The sequence below is a fragment of the Ostrea edulis genome, chromosome 10, assembly GCF_947568905.1.
Source record: "Ostrea edulis chromosome 10, xbOstEdul1.1, whole genome shotgun sequence".
Lineage (NCBI taxonomy): Eukaryota > Metazoa > Mollusca > Bivalvia > Ostreida > Ostreidae > Ostrea > Ostrea edulis.
The window spans coordinates 40,058,026-40,078,567 of NC_079173.1; the positions used below are offsets into that span (position 1 = coordinate 40,058,026).

At 34.7% G+C, this 20,542-nt stretch overlaps 1 protein-coding gene across 13 annotated transcripts in view; it reads left to right on the plus strand.

Moving 5' to 3' along the window:
- Positions 1-10,526: 10,526 nt before the first annotated feature.
- The window catches only part of LOC125666077 (rho GTPase-activating protein 21-like), a 70,142-nt gene continuing 60,126 nt past the window's right edge, over positions 10,527-20,542 (plus strand). For 10 of the 13 annotated variants that reach the window (XM_056151317.1, XM_056151318.1, XM_056151322.1 and 7 more), the window contains exon 1: positions 17,985-18,243. In XM_056151317.1, coding sequence (XP_056007292.1) covers positions 18,181-18,243 — 63 coding nt within the window. In that variant the 5' untranslated portion in view covers positions 17,985-18,180. Of the gene's footprint in view, positions 10,551-10,647; positions 10,788-14,001; positions 14,058-17,984; positions 18,244-20,542 lie in introns of those variants that run through there. The other 3 variants (XM_056151328.1, XM_056151327.1, XM_056151320.1) reach the window with 3 other exon arrangements.

The window sequence follows — 20,542 nt, forward strand, 5'->3', positions numbered from 1 at the left end:
CATCGATTATTTCCTCATTTTTTTAGTATTCCTTCTGCATGAGTACTTTCAGTACTTTGATGGATTTTCTAAGCTTTATGGCAGGGTCTGTAAGCCAGCACTCGGAACTACTCGGATGGAACGTAACGGAATCAGCCGAGGATTGCCGATTGATAAGCCCGTGAACTGATACAATTGGAAGTTCCGAGAACTCAAACACACACAAATTGCATACGTCATACAATTTACTTTCGTTTTTACTATAGGCCTAGTAATATGTTGTACGGTGTGACCGTTGAGACGAGCGAAGCCCATTAACATCTTGCAACACGACTTTTATCCGCCTCTTCATTTAACGTGGGAAATATAACGCGCTTGGTGTAAACAGTTACAAATTGTGACGTCATATTAGCTGCAATGTTTTTTCTTTTCTCAAACCAAGCAAAAACAAAACGTTTGAAGCTATGAGAAAGCTTTTCTGGAATTTAGAAACATTAATTGTACTTTCTAAACAGTCTAATTATTTTAATTACGTGATTGTCAATGAAGTATACCGCCAATCTCTACCTAGAGTTATCGTTCCTTACAAGGAACGACAACTCTGGGTAGAGATTACTTACTTATCACCCTACACAATGTAATATAGTTGAGCTTGACCTGCTAATATAAAACACGACGATTGAGTGCCTGTAATAAACCATTTGAATAAATAACAAGCAAATTAAATTGCCCTGAAACATTTAACCTATCGATACCACCAATTTATACTTAGAGCTGACCGACCTACGGCCATACGGCCTACTAATTCTCATGCTTGTTCTGTATGTGAAACTGCATTTAAAACCAGTGTTTTAGGTCAGAAATGTTGTAGGATATCCATCTTGAGAGGGCATTTATGATCCGTTTGTTTACAAATGTACTTTTAGTGAAATAAACCACTAACGAAATGATAAATATTACTTACGAAAAAGACTGTCAAACTTTGAGCCATGTTGGATGCAGAAGGTGAAGGTCAGAATTAGCGCATGCGCAATAGCCTAGTCCTAAAGTTGCGAATAGTGAGATTCGATTGGTATACCACAGTGACGGCGACATTTTTCCGGAGGCATTATGGGTAGTCCCCATCATTTTTCAGCTGATGAAGAGCAAACCACGTGACTAATCATTGGAGCGAGCTCGTCGCGTCGCTTCGCGACGCGAGCTTCGCTCGCTATTAACTCGTACCCGAGATGCATATCAAAAATCTTTTGTAAGTGGAGGTACAGAGTCAACACTAATTAGGATGTGATTGAGTTCATGGGCTTTGGATATGATCCACTTCACGGGCCTGGCTCTAACACTAAATAGGATGTGATTGAGTTCACGGGCCTGACTCTAACACTAATTAGGATATGATCCAGTTCACCTGCATCTAACCCAATCCTTGTAAACCCTAACCCAGTCCCTGTAGAGCATAGCCCAGTCCCTGTAGAGCATAACCTTTTTAGGATCTGTAGATGTGCGGAACGAATGTCATTTTCTCTGAAAATGCATGCATGTGCATGCACGTGCATTAGATTTTTTGTTTACAAAGTTTGGAATGCGTCTAACTTTTTTGTTTTTCAATGAAATCGTTTGATATTTATATCGTAGGTGAAGCTTGAGACCCTTAACTGTTTGGCATGGTCAAAACTTCAATTTTGCACGTGCATGTAAGTGTGCTTCAATTTGATTGGATAATACAAAAACGCCTATAACTTTCACGTCAATAAAGGAAAATTAATTATATTTACAGGATAGGTAGACATGCCAAATATCTACAGATCGATGCATTAAAAATTGCAAACGCGCATGCACGTGCATTGTCTTTTGAAGGTTCAATTCTTTCAATGACCATAACTTTTTTATTTTTTGTCAAAATCATTTGAAACTTGGGTTGTGTATGTATCTTGGGATTCTTAACAAAGGTATATAGTCATAACTACTATCCAGCACGTGCATGCACGTGTGCTATATTCTGTTTGGACGATTTTCAAATCGCCATAACTTTCTTATAAATGATGGAAACAATATGAAATTTATGCTGTAAGTATATCTATCAAATGTCTATTGAATGACATCAACATTGATGCTGAGTCATACTGACTTACGCGTGTATGCACGTGCATAACTTTTCTTTCATTTTTCAATGTCAAATGTACGTTTTGACCCCCACCTAGATTCAGTTACGTTGAGGGGAAGTTGACCCTGCAAATTAAATTGGAACTTAAATCGAAAAACTGAGACTGTGATGATCAATAGGCAATTTTTTTTTTTAATATCCTATGATTACCTAGTAAGCAATACACTCTGATGGCTCGTTTAACGCTGGAATTTGTTTTGACGTGAGAGTCGGCAGTGAATTTTTACCGATCAAGTTGAACTTTTTACAGTTTCAATCTTATTGGAAATAAGATTGCAAATAAACTGTACTTAGCATTGCCCTTTGCTATCGTGTCTTGTAAAGGTTGACAAGAATTGTCACCTTTTTTTCTTCAAGAATTTTGATATGAATAAAATGATTGTCCAGAGGATCGCCCGTTCGCACGTGGGATTTGGGGTTGTGCAGTAGATCGAACAAATTAAAACCATGGGCACAATGTGAATTATTTTTATTTTACAGGATATCGGAAATCAATAGTCCGTCATTCTCACAGTATTTGGAATTTATATATTTTTAAAGAAGTTATCATTTGAAATTTTACATCATACTATCATATGGCCGAGACATACAAGTGGGTGTTTTTGTACATGCGCGTTTTATCAATATGCGAATTAAGTGAGAGCACTGTTAAATAGCAGATATTCATAATTAAGGTATTTTTGTACGCATTGTGGTATTATGGGGTGTATTATGATAAATAGTGTCGAATTTCCAGTGTTTGAATTTAATACCATTCAAAAGATAATATTTTTATTACTATTTACACAATGTGGCGTCACTATTTTCCCTCTTAAAATTATCGAATTTTTCAGTCGTAATTAGAAAAATAGATATTTAATGATAAAATGATACATGTTTTCCAAAAGATCGTAATGAACTTAAACGTACATGTAGAAGCATACATTATTTACAGATATCTGCTTTCTGTAAATAGTCGCGTTCGTTTTAGATAAATATGTTTGTTGTACGTAAGTTATTCCAGTTCAGATGTTGATCGTCTGAAATAAAGAATAAGAGTGGCGTGACTCGAAGCGACGTATTCTGGTACCTTGTGTAAAACATTTCATCTAGAAAAATAATAAAATCACGACTTTTTAAAATTCAAAATTAAACTTAAACACTGGAAATTTTACACTATTTATCATAATACACCTCACAAGAAAAAAGGTGTCGAGGTGACCGCAAAATGGCAAAAATGACTTTTTATTTTTATTAAAAACATCAACTAAGGGGGGAGGGGGTCGTAATCGTCGGTCCGTCACTGCCATTGCCCTTTATTGAATTTGAACATTAAGGTCCAACTTGGTTAAAGGTTAAGGCTACAAATAGTTCATATCCATTAGGCCTGTATATCCGTCCTACTCTAGGAATAGGGTTTATAATGAAATAGTTGCATGTTTTAAGATTTGAAGAAGAAAATCTGTCTTGAAAACACAATTTCATTTCACCCAAGAATATCAGATTTCTGTTAGAAACACATGCCTATGGTTCACACATTGCAGTCCTTTTTTTAAAGGATAGCAACGTGTTTTTTCACATTACTTTAATTGTTTTAATTTGGTCGATCTACTTCACCACCTTAAATCCCCGGCGCAAACGGGCGATCTCCTGCACAATCATTCCAATTTCTTGAAAAACAAGAGCCAATTCCTGTCACCCTTTACAAGACATGATAACAAAGGGCGGTGTTAAGTACATTTTATTTGCAATTTTATATAGAATAAAATTGAAACTGTTTTTTAAAAAGTTCAAATTGATTGGTAAAAATTCACTACCGACTCTGGCGTCAAAACAAATGCCAGCGTCAAACGAGTCATCAGAGTGTATTGTTAACTAGGAAATCTTAGAATATCAAATTGTCCAGAGCATCATATTCTTAATATTTCAATTTAAGGCCCAATTTAATTTGCACGGGTCAACTTACCCCCCCCCCTCCCCCAACGCAACTGAGTCTAGGGGGAGGGGTCTACTGCACAATCGGATATCAGTAACGCGATTTTTCTTTCACGACTTTTTTTGTTGCGCAGTAGATCGATTGGTGCCTTTGTTCAATTGTCAAAGCACAGTGTAGCAAGAATTATATCGCACTGCATTTGAAATATTTTATAAAGTACAAACATCGCAATGAACTCTTAAATAAGCATAAGTGCCCTAAGTGAAGAAATGATTAATATAACATACAGATAAAGTCAGTATTACTATATATGGATATCCACTTCCGCTCCTATCCGGGGTTGAACTTTCCACCTGTGGAACTAAATCTAGCTGCATGTAACCAGCGCGCTAGACCGCTCGACCATCTCGTATGATCTACACAATTCTAAATGACGATTTCTAAATGACGATGGAACTTGCGCTACGCTGTCACACGCAACAGTCATTGCGTACATTATGTATATATATATATAAAGCTTCTGAAGATTTGAAATGAAAGCGCTAAAGCTTTACTAAACGTCTTCGTGTTTCATTTTTATTTTTTACCTATATATATATATATATATATATATATATATATAAATTCCGCACTAAATACTTCCATTTTGCATTATATATATATATATATATATATATATATATATATATACTAGATAGTGAATTTACCTGTTCAAGCATTTTTGATGATGGCATGTGATTGTTTCTCCTGTTTTCTAGGTACCCGATATACAAAACATAAAAAAATCAAGAATTTTATTGCTATGTAATGCAAACTTTAATATCAAATGAAAAATAACTAACATACACATTTATCAACCCCCCAATTTTTTTTTTTAAATTGACAAGGCATAATTATAAGAATTATCTGTTATAAGAGATTAACATTAATCCCAATGAGTAAAACACATTTCCGACATATAAAATCAATTAGATTATAACCCACCCACCCCATCCCCCAAAGTGTATGGTATGACCACGATATATCAAAATGTGCGAAGAAAAGTAAGGGTTACTATACAAATTCTTAATTTCTATATCCCGTGGGGATCCGGGGTAGAGTAGGTCCTCAGCACCCCTTGCTTGTCGTAAGAGGCGACTAAATGGGGCGGTCCTTTGGATGAGACTGCAAAAACCGAGGCCCCGTGTCACAGCAGGTGTGGCGCGATAAAGACCCCTCACAGCTCAAAGGCCATAAGCACCGAGCATAATAAGCCTAAATTTTGCAGCCCTTCACCGACAATGGTGACGTCTCCATATGAGTGAAAAATTCTCGAGAGGGACGTGAAACAATATAAAATTAATCAATCTTAATTTCTATAAAGGGAGATAACTCAGAGAAAAATATCTAATTAACAACGAATGGGTTTAGCATCGTCTACTCTCTCCGCCATCTTTATCCAATAAAACTCAGACATATTATTTTCGCAAAAGATTTAGTGCTACAGATTTCTGATAATAAATGTTTTATGGATCAGATACCTTAAATAAAATATTCGAGTATCAAATCAAGTTACAATTGATGTGTTTCCTTGAAAATAGTTTAGAAGGCTAAAACAAATTTGCGGCAGAGTATATGCTTTGCATCAAAATTATCTTGCTAACTTGGTTTTGTTGTAATGTTGTGCCCCCTTTCGATAATGAACAACAATAAGTATATCCTAATTAACTTTCTGATCAATGTCAAACAGTAGAGACGTATTGACCCTCAATGCTATATATATATATACATATATAATTAGCCTTGACCTACTAGAGTTTGTTCTTTTGAGATGATCCAATTACATGTACTAGTATGAAAGCGTCTGGTATTGTGTACCAGACGTTCTAGAGAAAAGAGCACGGTCTTGGTGATTTTCAGGATAGCAAAATGATTTAGATAAAGATTCGTTAATTTAAAAAAAAACCTGAAAATTTAGCTGATGAACAGAGATAAATTTATTACATTATCGTCTTCTTGCTTTAAACCATTTTCGAAACGCTACAGATCGCCATCATAACGACACGATAGGGGCACATTGTGTCTTGTTCCATATTTCTGGGGGGAGGGGGATTAAGCTGATCTACAATTTCAAAGGGTCTTTTTCTTCTTCATTTGACTGATCGACAAATCTAATTTTAGGGGTTCACCAAAAAAAAAAAAAAAAAACAAATTTGGCATTCAAAATGAAAACTCCATGAATTCTACGTGCTCTGAATATCGTGTTCAGAACGTAATTAAATTTGCTTTCGGAAATAATGATGGCATTGATAAATATTGCTATATATCAGTCTCCATTACAAATTACGAAAATCTTTAAGGATTTGTTTACAGCAACCAAGAATCCAATTAAATGGTCTATATTGATTGAGATCATGTTGGAGATTTTTTGGTTTTTTATACTACTTGTGTTTAACCTGATTCCTCTTCATTACTGCGTGTTGAGTGTATATTGCTAGGATACGTCTTTGATATTTTATTAAGCTTGTTAATGGCAAAACGGATTCCAATTTAATATACACGATCAGTCATAGCATGTCAATAAGATTTTACAAAATTAATTTATTAATTAGCAATATCATATTTACCAGGATATGGAGATTTGTATACATGTATAAGTGTGTGTCACTAAAAGACATGTGATTGTACGTTCCTTTATAGAAGTCGATGAAGAAAGCGTCAAACCCGTTCCCGGGATGCCGTAGGGAAAAGGAAGTGACGAAAGTACCAAAGGTCATGGGATTATTAATCAACAAAAGCCGTAAATATCCTGACTTAAAATTTAGAGGAGGTGACAAATATTCTTATAGGTGTTAGTGAAATTAGTAACAAATCCTTGATATAAGCTCCTAGATACTAATATATCAAATCTTTGGTGGAAGTAAATTACAAAATCGCCAAATCCCCCGGGTGAATGTCTCTGATGAAAATAAGAAAATATGAAAATAAGGGAAAGGTTCACCAGAAACGGGTCAGATACAAGAGTGGCCATTACATTTATCAAATATTGGTTAATGTCATAATTTGGGTAAACCATATACCTGAAAAGTGCTGAGAAGACGATTGCATGGGTTTACATAGCACGTTTGTAGGTTATTTGAATCTGCAATTGACCATTTTGGATTTTGGAGAGGGATCTGAAGGAAGACAATTGAATATATTTTTGATGTTGAATTCAGAGAAGAGGGGGAAATGGTCAGATATTTCGTATTTGAAACCTTTATATTACATATTTTATTAAAAACACACTCGAAATACCCAAGGAATTGAACACTAAAATATATAAGGAGGGGATATCCTATGTTTTCCGAAAGTGCTCTTCAATTTCAAGCACCTGTGATTGAGTACTTTAATGCCCAATTTCTGAAAACTTTTGACGTACATTTCATTATTAAAGTTTTAGTATTCCCAATTATTACGTAAAATCATGAAAAATAAAAATCATAAATCCATAATGTCAAATACTTCTTTTTTCTGATCTATTACAATTTTTTTTTATCTATGCTGTTATTGAAGTGTTACCTAGATTAATATGAAACACGCCAGACAGCATTTTACGCAATAACAGGTGGTATTGGTAAATTAAATCGATATTTAACGACCTTGATTAAAGCGAAATGAATGATAATTAATTACATATTGATAGATGAATGATATAATTACATATTGATAATTGAATAATAATTACATACGGACTAATTCGAAAAAAATTTCCCCTGATGTGGTCAGTTACATGTAAATGTATATCGCCGGTGTAGCATTAAATAGTGGCCTCGGGGGTCATTTTTCATCGGATGTTTGAGGCATTGAAAATTGAACGTGAAATTTTGACCCTTGTTAAAAATAACCCTTAGAGATCATTCTAGCGGTTAAATTTTAACACTGAAAATTGACCATAAATGTACAAAATGGTTTCTGTATAATCCACATATCGGACAAGTGGTGGGGGCATATTTCAGGGGGGTGGGGTGGTATTTATTTTTTTAACCACATTTCATATATTGCTAGTCTCAATTAAGAAACCCGATAGGCCGAAAATTGTTTGCATGGGTCAGTATCATTGCGATCGGGTTTTGGAATAATGGTTGTCAGAGACCAGGATGTTGGAGATGTAACATGTTAAAATATGCAGGAGACACTACGGATTACTCCGTTTACCTGATCACGATGTGGGGCTCGCGGCGGGTGTGGCCGGTCGACAGGGGATATGCTTACTCCTCCTGGGCACCTGATCCCACCTCTGGTATATCCAGGGGTCCGTGTTTGCCCAATTCTCTGTTTTGTATTGCTTATAGAAGGTGGGATTGGTCACTGTTCGTTATCTTCGCCTTCCCTTACTATTGTCAGGAAGGTGTTTAAGAATTTCGTAGTGAATTTGGTTTGGATCGACTGTAGTATTATGAGATTTAGTAGAAAACCCATGCGAACGAATCGTGCTCCTTTGTTAGCTGACCTGTTAAAGTGTTTTTACATTCATATGAAGCAGAATTTATTTAAAAAAAACAAAACAAAACTTCTACATAAGAAGAAAAATGTCTTGCTGTGGCCTTCAATTCGACATTTAGATATATCGACGACGTTTTATCTATTAACAATGATAACTTTCATTCATATACATGTCGATTCGATATACCCCTGTGAGCTCGATTTAAAAGACACCCACAGTGTCTCCCACTTCTGCTTCATACTTAGGTATTCTATTGAGAGTAGATATTAACGGCAAACTAACAACTCAACTTTATGACAAACTGGATGATTTCAGCTTCTCCATCGTCAACTTCCCATATTTATGTAGCATTATTCCATTATCACCTGTTTATGGTATTTATATCTCGCAACTGATTCGATACGCAAGAACTTGTTCTGCGTATGGTCAGTTTTTAAATGGAGGCAACCTACCGACAAACAAGTTCATGGCTCAGTAGTTTCAACAGTCTCAACATTTCACAAATTTTATGGTCGTTATAACGATCTAGTTTGCCATTACAACCTATCATTGGGTCAAATGCAGTCTGACGTGTTTCAAACCAATTGTTAGGCCGTTCTTGGCACACTGATTTTGACTAGGGATAACTCCGTTGACCTGATCAGGATATAGGGCCCAAGGCGGGTGTGACCGGTCAACAGGGGATGCTTACTTCTCCTAGGTACTTGATCCCACCTCTGGTGTGTCCAGGGGTCTGTGTTTGCCCAACTATCTATTTTGTATTGCTTATAGGAGTTATAAGATTGATCACTGTTCGTTATCTTCATCTATTATAAGTTCGACCAATGTGTAGGGTTCATTGCAATTTTCTTCGTTAGTTGTCTGTTTTATGATACGATGTATAGAATTTTATTTTATCTTTATTTATGCGTTTTCTGAAATTTGAAAACATGTTGACTGATGACCATATTTTTTCGAAATAGCTTCAGCTAATTCATTTTACATATCTTTTTGGTTAAATTGTCAGAATATCATTTCCAACTTTCAGGTGTTGTTTGGTTGATTGTTTAACGTCCCGTTCGAGAATTTTACACTCACATGGACGCTATGTCATTCTATAATTTGTAGTTTTTAATGTTTTAATGTCAGAATTAAATTTTTGTTTGAATTGATCAAGTGAATTAAGTTTTGAATTTAGCCAATTTGGATTACATGTGTTATTTTGCCAAATGTTTGAAAGTCCGCAACTGTTAAGGATATTTAAGGCGTATTGTTTTATGATATTATTACTTAATTTAATCTTTACTTTTTAAAGTTTAATTTTGTGTCAAAATGAGATTTATGCGTTTGTATTAATACGCACATGGGGTGTTGGCCAAATTCACCATACACTATGCAAATTGCAAAATTTAAGGTGGCCTCTTTCTATAATTGCCTTATTTAAAAATCCCCATCCTTCACATCTATTTAACACTTTTATCAACTAAATCGAATTGACATTTGATAGATTATGTTAACGTCCTTTTCTAGGAATCTTGAGAGATTCTGATATGCTAAATTAATTAATTATGAATAGATCTAAATTGGATATGTTAGGCGCATTGGCACGGTTCAAGAAAACGATATTTAACTACTTTTCCTCCCTTAATAATATCAAAATAACGAAAAGACGACAAATTGTAAAATGGCATAAATCAGCCACCATACATAGCCCCTAGGCCACAGGGTTTTGACACAATATGAGCAAACTGGTATTTACATATATAGTATAATAGTGAGCTCACTATTATACTAGCAGTTTGCTCACATTGTGTTAAAACCCTGTGCCCTAGGCTAGCCACTACGACCAGTCCTTTACATATGTAACTTTTCCGAAGACATTATCCCCCAAGCGACTGTTTACAATATTGTTTGATTTACATACTTTTAATAGTAATTTACCATAGGCGCTGACCGAAGCTGCTAGCTTGTGGGACGAAACATATTATGTACGAGTTGCTGCAGGACACAAAACGGAAATGTGAACAGGTAGACTAAATTTAGCAGTGCAGGTGTGTTAATTATTTTCAGTATTTCATTAATGAACAGAGCATATATACTATTGATTAATTTCGACTACTACATATATTTTATGCATTGACACGGTTCATAGAATCTTAGAAATATCAAAAAGCTTCTGTGTGTGACGGCATGGTTTGTAATGTAAACAAACATGGCGCGGGTTGTAGTTCTTTTAAAAAACCGCAGTGCAACATGAATCTTTACTAGAGAGGAAAACATATGTAAAGGTTGGTACAAAATTTCCTAATCCTCAGCATGCAATAATCTGCACCGCAATGAACTGCAATGATTAAAAGTCAAACTGTTTTAACAAACGTGTCGGCGTAATATTAACTTTAGACAGATATGTTAGACAGTTAGAATGGGCTTACAAGTTACGTTTTAGTGTCGTGCTTTTCTTCTCCAAACATTGCGTATCAGGCTAAAGTTGCAATTTATCTGTTAATTTGGTATGTTCGTAAACCTGCTTGTACGATGTGTCTTAATCCAAAATTCCTCTGACTCACAACTGTTTTGACCCTTATTCATTTCAATATAAAAAAAAAAATGCTGGATAAGAGTAAGTGAAATCTTGGTTTAATAGATATTTATTATACTTGTATAAATTAATGTATTATGCATATAGCACATAGGTAGATAAAAAGTTCAGTTGAGCCCATGGTTTAGTTAAGATAACAGAACCAAGTTTGAAAAGTATTACTTGCTGAATTACCATAGCAATAACATCATTTTTTTTTAATACATAGTCATAGAACTTTTAAGGCTTGAAATAATAATGTGTGATTCCAGTTTCCTGATCTACCCCTATTTTTCCATCCCTGACCCCAATTTTCGAAAGCTTTGGATGGGATGAAATTCTCGTAGTTATAAATTAGTTGCCCCTTGGTTACACCATAGACATGTCTATCGTTACACCAAAAAGTTGATGACACTAGATATTTTTTATTACTGTTTGATTGGAAAGTGATCAAAGTGGCAAGGCTAATTATGAAAGGAAGGGTAGAATGACCAATAAAGTTTGGAGCCAGATGAAATTCAACCAGGTCTTTTTACTACTTCTTTGCCTCCCCCTCCCCAAATTGGAAAAAAAAAAAAACCCACCAAAATTTGTTCTGCCTACCCTATTTCTTGAGAACATGTAATAAGAACTTTGCAATTAATTTTATTTGGCTTAAGCTCTGTCGCTAAAACCAAAAAATAATAACAAAAGAAATGGTGATCATTAAATATGCCGGTAAACGGTGGAGTTGGCAATATTGCAGCAGAGCTAGGAGTACAAGCGCATGAAGGATTACATAATGGCAGTATTTGGTCATTTAGATCATATTGATCGTAAGGCTTCTGTGTTTGAAATTGGTTCAAAACTTGGTCGCTGTGCCAAAACAAGATAACATAGACCTCATCGAATTGGCATAGACCGCAACATTGAAAAAAAAAATTAACACAAATTCAAAACAAATTCAAAACATTGTTAATTGCTTCTAATGTACAAATAAACAGAATAAATAATAGAATTCAAAGCATATTTTCTTTCCATTTCCATAACAATGTACTCCTTTTCTCATAACGTTTATCAGATGTTGACTTTTGGGATAACTTTATTGCTTTAAACGTAGAAAATCAGCATAGACAATTTGGTCTATCACAGTCACAATCGGCATAGACTGGTGTCATTTGACATAGACTCGATCTATTGGTTAACTTCAAACACTGAGGCTTATGGTAAGGTTACAACGATACACTTACCGTATGATACGATATGTATTACGTTACAGATCTGACAATATACATTTATTGCATGATAGTGAGGAAGATATGAAGATTTATTCACCCAAGAAAAAAAATTTCCCCGAGGGCAACGCCCGGGAATATGATTTTTCTTGGGTGAATAAATCTTCATATCTCCCGAACATTCATGAAATAAATTGTTTATTATACCGAAACAAAGCAAGACTCAAAAGTGCATTTGAAATTGGAGTCCGCTCATCTGTATACATTGTATGTAGCTGAGATCGTCCTAACGGTAACACCACACCGTCAACGTATTACGGTAGAGGGTACAAACAACGAAATACAGTGATATGATAACCAGTGTTTGTATTTCCATTCTCCTTGAATGTTGATTTACTTGCTTGTTTTTGTATTAACCAAACCATGCGATTCAACTGTGTATCAGAGACCCGCATAATTTGTACCTTACGAACTATGAAAGTAGAATGACTGACTTATTGTGACGTCATAATACACTTCTTCTACCTTGACGTTAAATTTATGGGAATGCACGAGGTTGCCCAAGGGGTAAATATGATTGGGAGATATGATGTTTGAGAGGGAGATATGAAGTTTTGTCATCCCTGGCATGTAACTGTCTAAACCAATCAGATTACGCGTTGCATAGAATTCTCATACTGAGGTGTAATAATACGATACATATCATGATAACTTTTAAGATTCTATGAATAATAACAAATAAACAGTTCGCTCCTTTGGTTTCATTTAATTGCATCTTACTGCTACAACTGCATGTTTTTCTTTTAAAAGATCAAATTTTTTAAACATCAACATGATCTACCGTTTTCTTTCGTTGCACTGAATCCAAAATGCTCTGGGACCCATACTGGAGTTTTATGAGTTGCTGGGGGAGAAATAATTCAGTGGCACAGTCTGCACCATGCTTTCTATTATCGAAATTTAGCCAATTTTACAACATAGTCTTAAAGCCAAATGGAACGGTTCAAATCAATGCGGACCGAGAATACCGAACGACAGTATAGTGTGAATTGAACCGTACCATAACATCACCCTGATATACTGTTTCACGGTTGATTGTTGTAGCCTTACTGCGATATCATATCATCCGATATTATGGTAATTGAAGCTTAAATTGATACATAGATGGTATAAATTTGAAGTTTGTCATATTAGCTGGCTTTCAATGTTTTTGGAAGGAATGTCTGCATGAAAATTAGTGATTTTATGCTAGAAAGTTGAAAATAGTGAGAAAATGTAAATTTTTGATGATGACACAATGTAGGTAATTTGGTCAGATTGAGAAATACAACTGTGTAAACGGGTTGGATTCTTTTTCTCATTTAAACACAGTGGTATACATGTTACATGTATAGTTCTTTTCAGGACTTGTCTGCCTCACTTAATTGTTATAAATCATAAAATCCATTTGGAATCTGGTTAAATTCTCCTTCATCTTTGGTGGAAGGAAATAATTTGACATGAATTCTATCAAGCCAAAAATGAAAAAGGAAATTTGAAATATAATGCTGGGCATTGCTTCTACAGAACCTGCTGAGTGAGTTGTAAATTTTTGCTGTTTGCATTATTGTTACGTAATATTGCCCTATGATGGGAAATCATCATCTTAAGTTATAAATTGTGTCTGTTATTGGGTGAGACTCGTCTACAATTGTTTTTAATTTGTTTCAGGCCTGACAATCTTGCTATAAGATGCCTACTCTGTAACAATGGATGTGGATAAAGAGGTACTTTTCAGGACATAGTTTTATATATATATATATATATATATATATATATATATATATATATATAATCCAAATAGAAAGAGTTGATATCACACAGTCAAAATAATTCAATAAAAAAAGCAGGAAAATATACAGTTCCAAAATATATTTAAATATATTTTGGAACTGTATATTTTCCTGCTTTTTTTATTGAATTATATATATATATATGTGTGTGTGTGTGTGTGTGTGTGTGTATATAATTTGTAAGATATGTACAGTGATATTTGGAGATTGAAAACTTTTAAATTTAATTCATTTAGTTACAAAAAGTAGTTTTAGAAGGAATGAATAAGTTCTTTCTCTCCTCCTGGAGAACAGGGCCTCTAACACACATTTTCCAGTTTTTCCAGTCTTGTGCTGATCTTGCTGTTTCAGTCCAGTTTGTAAACCCCCACTGCTCTCTTTCTCTCTCTTTTTTTATGACTCCCTGCTGGACTCAAACCCAATGATCTACGTAAAGGATATAAGCCAGAAATTGTCCATCATTCTGTGAGAGAAAGAACTGATCGAGGCCCGTACTAGGTGGTTGATTGTTTAACGTCCCTCTTGAGAATTTTTGACTTTTATGAGGACGTCGCCATTGCAGACGAAAGGCTGCAAAATTTATGCTTGGCAGTTGCGGCTGTTAAGGGGGGGGGGGGGGGGGGGGGGGGTGTTGTTATTGTGCCACACCTGCTGTAACAAGAGGCCTTGGTTTTTGCTGTCTCATCTGAAGGACTGCCCCATTTAGTCACCTGTTATGACAAGCTAGGGGTACTGAGTTCCCTCTGTAGGTGGGACAAATCACCCCCACCCCTACATCTCTCAAGGTCTCTTCCTCTCTATGGGGGATCGCAATAAAAATTGTCCATAATAAACATTTCTTTACACACACCCTCCTTAAAGAACGGACATCAGTTTTAATCTAAATAGGGAACAATTATTGATACAGTACTGCCACTGTAAGAATAATTTGTTCAAATTTGAGGTAATTTACGTACATCATCGTCGCAAACCATGGCCAATATGTACACTCCTCTGCGGACTCTGGACCGTGGCTTGAGACAATGAATGTACATATGCAGTCCAGCCTTGTTGGTCTGAACTTGATGGTGTCAACAAAAAACTTTAAAATATTCGAGGGTTCAAGATTTTGAGGTTAAAATGCATAATGAAAATTTAGTTGAGACTTCCAACTCACTTTGATGTACATGCATCCAAGGTTCATGTATTCGAAATATCAATGTTCGGGATTCTGAAGTTCAGCTGTATTTAAACTCACATAGAAATTTAGCTTGTCTATGATTAGGACCCCTCCCCGAAAGAAACACCCTTTATTGATTTAGTACACCATTTTTACACAGTCCTACACTATGTGCAGACCCAAGTTCTACAATGCATATATACATGTACAGAGATTTATCTACTAGGCTGTTTTTACTACCGGTAAAGGGTACCTTTCCCCTTTGACAACTAATGTATATTTCCCTTCCACTGGTAAAAATTCCCCTTCAGTTATAGAAACTAACACAAAATTGTATGAGAATTTAAACAAAAATCATTTCTATATACATATTTTAAGTAATTTTCTATAATTATCAGAGCCTTACAATATGGAGAAGAATAAATAATCAATTCTTATGCCAGTTTTGAGATATATTATAATCGGAGGATGTCCTCCACCCCACCCCCTCCCTTGGAAACTCACGACTGCATTCTCAAAAATTCATCTTTAATATGAAATGGGTAGTAACCTCTAAAAGCTGGATAAATCCCTGATGTATATTGTTGCAATTATTTGCTGGTACTGTTCGTAAAGGAGGATAACTCCTGCAGGTTTATTTGGTTTCATTTGAACACACTGTATGTGGTATTGATGTATAACAGTGTTAAATTTTTATACTGATTGCAGCTATTACATGTACAGATACTTATTTTGAAGTTTGAATCGGCTGACTTAATTAGGTAGAGATTCCCTCTCTTCTCTGAAAGCATTTTGTAAAAGTCCTGGGATATTTTTTTTTTCACAAAAAAATATTGGATTGTTCTTTCATAGTGACCCTCTCTCGATGATATTTTCTCCCCCGAAAAAGTATCAAATTCTCAGACAGTGAAAGTATGACCAGGGGTTCACAAAGATTTATCCATACTGAACAATGTATTTTTAAACACAAGAAGGGTAGATGGCACATACTTTTTTTTTTTTTAATTCTCAGAAAGTGAAAGTATAGGGGTTCACAAATATTTCTCCAGACTGAATATCTCTGATTTAAATTCTTTCTGAAGCCCTGCGACATTACAACATGCTTCATAGATTGTTTTTATAAAGCTTTTCTGACATGTAATCACAGAAAACGTGATAAAATAAGTCCCGGTAATGGGTGTTTTTCATTTCTTTATCATCATGAGCAGGTTTTCTTGCATTATAACTAAAAATACAGAAGACCCATACACTGTCAAAGGAAACATGTTCAAAACAGCTGGGCTTGTTTCTACAGGCGAGTTGTTTATGTATAAAGTTTGAAGTCTGTCTGATCGATACACAGCTTGTTTAATGCGATACAGCTGTAATGAGCTTATATAAAATTAGGCCTGTGAACCTTCAATAGGAGTCATAGAGTAAAAAGTGGATTAGAAATTGTCTGTTGAAACTCGTGTATAGATCAGTACTACACACATCAATGTGGCTCATTCGTTTAGTCTGATGAGAATATAGAGGGCAATATCTTCATTTGTCACATGTACAGACAGACTATAACTAGACAAACTGCATAGTTTGGAGTGGACAAGATTTGATGTGGTGTAAATGTTATTTTAACTTGCAAAACACATCAAAGAGAATGACCCTTTAACGTGGTGACAATTCAGTCATCGTTACAGTATAGGAACTAGTCTTGAGTGAATAATGTATATTTCATTACTTCATCATTCCAACAAACAAACATCAATCTTGTGATGACATATTTGCACAAAATTTATTTTTTTTAAGAATAGTACATGTATTATTAAGTAATTTTGGGCCCATTGGGCATTACAGAGATACCAAAGGTACTTGAAATTAGATCAAATGAGAGAGAGAGAGAGAGAGAGAGAGAGAGGAGAGAGAGAGAGAGAGAGAGAGAGAGAGAGAGGATTCCTAAATGAAAACAGAGGAAAATAGAAGACATAGCACGAATGATTTTATTTATGTTACAAGAGCCAAAACAGAATATTTTAGAAGATCTTTCATCATTTCATTACCAACTTTATGGAATTGTTTTACCATTATCATGATTATTAATAATGTTATTAGAAATTGCACAACTTTGACATTATAAGCATATAGTCAATAATTCATATTGTACTAAATTTACCTGTTTGAATTTCTTTAATTGTATGACATTACATCTTATTCAGAAAGTTTCTACTAAATATTAACTCATTTTGATAAGTAATATGATTTGTTTTCTTTAAGAATTTGTCATATCTGACTTTTCTTTATCATGTATTGTTTATTCGATAAGTTGGTAAAATCCTTGTTTAAGACTTGAAGATCTGAATACTTCTCTCATCCTCATATACAGTAAGCTAGAACATGTGATATCACCTACTATAAAATCTATTTATTACAAAGACTTAATTTCTACATCAAATTAAAATATTAAAAGTTCTAATTAATCCTTGCAATTTTTTTATTTGTTTGACTCATACTACTAATTCTACACCTCAGGTGAATTTAATTGGACCATGGTCATTAAATATTAATACAAAGTGTAAATATAGATTAGTTTGATATTGATTAAAGTTAACCATTAATTTAACGCATATACCCTGTTACTTATTTGGCTCACCATTTTACATTAAGTTCAAAGCTTCAAGTGGAGAGCATTATTAGAGTAATAAACCATAACCGTATATGCTGTGTGTTTCATCTGGCCGAAAGGTATGCCAATCCAAGTTATCGATGTTTCCAAAAATATTTCCACTGTTTATACTTTTGAACTGATTCTGTTTGGCTCCTGGAGATAATGTGAAATGTTTCACGATTTCTTTCTGGTGTTCTTCGTTCAGTATACACACACCACAGAAAATTTGAAGTTTACACAGGGAAATTTGTAATGTGATGGAAAATTTTATTGTCCAGTTCCGGAAGGCAAAAGTGGCTTCTCACCGAAAGAATGTCTATGTAAGTTGGTAGAGGAATTGGTACAGGTCTGTTGGTCATGTGACTTGAGGGTCCTGCGTAAATTGCTGAAGAAAGCTATAATGTTAACAAAATCCATCTTTAATTGTGTTAGATGTATAGATAAAGATTGAATTTGTTTTTATGCTTTGGATTTTTTTCTTGAGGGGTGCAGGGATGTTTATCTTTAATACAGCTAATGTATGTGTGAATTTTATTGCTCATAAAACTGATACTTCGAATTCACATTTTCATTTAGGAATTGCACCTTTTGTTCTGAAGTTAAAAAGTTTTCATTTAACACATGCATTTAATTTTAGAAAATCCTAGACTTTTTTCATGCAACATGTTGTTGTCACACAGAATACTGTGGTTTTTTCCAATGATTTCTATTTTGATTTACAATTTATTTCAATTGAATTTAAACCTGGAATACACTCACTGATTTTTATCAAAAGTTTAAGGTCGGGATAATTAAGTCAGATTTCAAATGAAATCCTGATGGGGGCGATTTAAAGGGAAGGAAAGTTCTGGCTGTGTATAAATGGTGTGCCTTTCATGTAAACAAACAATTTTTTATATGTGCCTTGATGGAATTAAATTATATATGTCACCGGGATACTAGATATAATTATATGCTTTGAACACCGCCATCGGTCATTCAGATGTGAAGACTGAGAATTAGTGCTAGAAATTTAAATTACTATGTGAAATGCAAGTGTTTTGCTCAAAGTTAGATTTAGATATAGGATGTACATGATATCTCATATGTTATCTTGACAGGTTATGAAATTTGATAAATGCGACAAAAAATTTGGGGTAATATTTATTTTTTGTGTGATTTAGAATTGCCATGATCATATGGCATCTTTGCGTGCTGGCCATTTCTCTGAACTCTGGGAATACACACACACACACCACTCTGTACATGATGTAGTGTTTCGACTTCATGCAGGTGGACATGAATTGTTGTGATCATTTCATGCTGGTGGGAAAATACAGCCCAGGTAATCATACATACATATTACGTCTGTGTCATTTCAGCTTTGGTGTGTGGGATCCTCCGGGCTCCTCCGAGGTTTTGTGGGTAATTTATTGAATTTATTGCCCCATGTTTAAAAGCGGGAATACGTTCCATTCTGTTGATTTGAGTTCAGGTATTTGGTACTTATTTAATGAATTTGATAATATTTAGTTAATTCTTGTTGTTGAGGTTGAGTTCTGGGTGTAATTTTTAAGCATTATACATTGCATAATTGAATGTCTTTATACAATAATGCCTAATTGTTACGATTGAGATCCTTCACTAGATTAATCTTATTCAAACTATATTATGTACATATACCATGTTACCTACTGTACAAACTTCAAATTAGGCAATGATGACGTCTCCGTATGAGTGAAAAATTCATTCTCTCTCTCTGTCTCTCTCTCTCTCTCTCTCTCTCTCTCTCTCTCTCTCTCTCTCTCTGTCTCTCTCTCTCTCTGTCTCTCTCTCTCTCTCTGTCTCTGTCTCTCTCAGACATACCTTAACTAACCCTACTGGAATTAGTAACAGTAAGTGCAGGGTGATGATTATGATCTATCTGACATTTTTAGAGTTCTTATTGTAGAATCACACTCCTGCTAATTGACTTATAATTCAGATCCTATAATCAAGACTTTTAACACCTAATTAACTTTTTATCTCATTTAATCTCATTCAGTCATGAGAATTGTCCGACCCTTTGGATGTTTGTCTGTGTGATGTCTGATAGAGTTTAGTCTTGGGCTCAGGGAATTATACCAATTACAAGTAATGACCCATACAAACCCAGGCAATTGTACATTCCATTGGTGCCTTTAAAAAATCCCCTTGGCCTAATTTGATATAATTTGGAAGTGTACTACAAAGAAATTTTTAAGGTTTTTAGTTTGTGAGGTATGTGCAGTGTATGATAACAAATAGAGAGCTATTTTTAGATCTTGGGTGAGCTATTTCTATTGGTCTGTGTTTGTTGTGTGCTGGGACGGTGCATTAAACATTGAACATTTTTATAACTTCCTCTGATTATATAGCTATCCTTCCAATTCTTTTCAAATTTGGTATGAAGCACCTTTGGTATAAGGGGGACATAAATTGTAAATTTAAAGACTCCTGCACACTGGGTCTAATGGGCATGGTAAAAATTGACCAATTTTAAAAAAAAATCTTCTCTAAATCAGCCTATCTGTAAGATAAACTAAATGTAAAGCTATGTAGAGCAGGCCATGGCAGGTCAAGGCCTCTACTAAAATTGTAAATTTCATGATCACCTGGGTA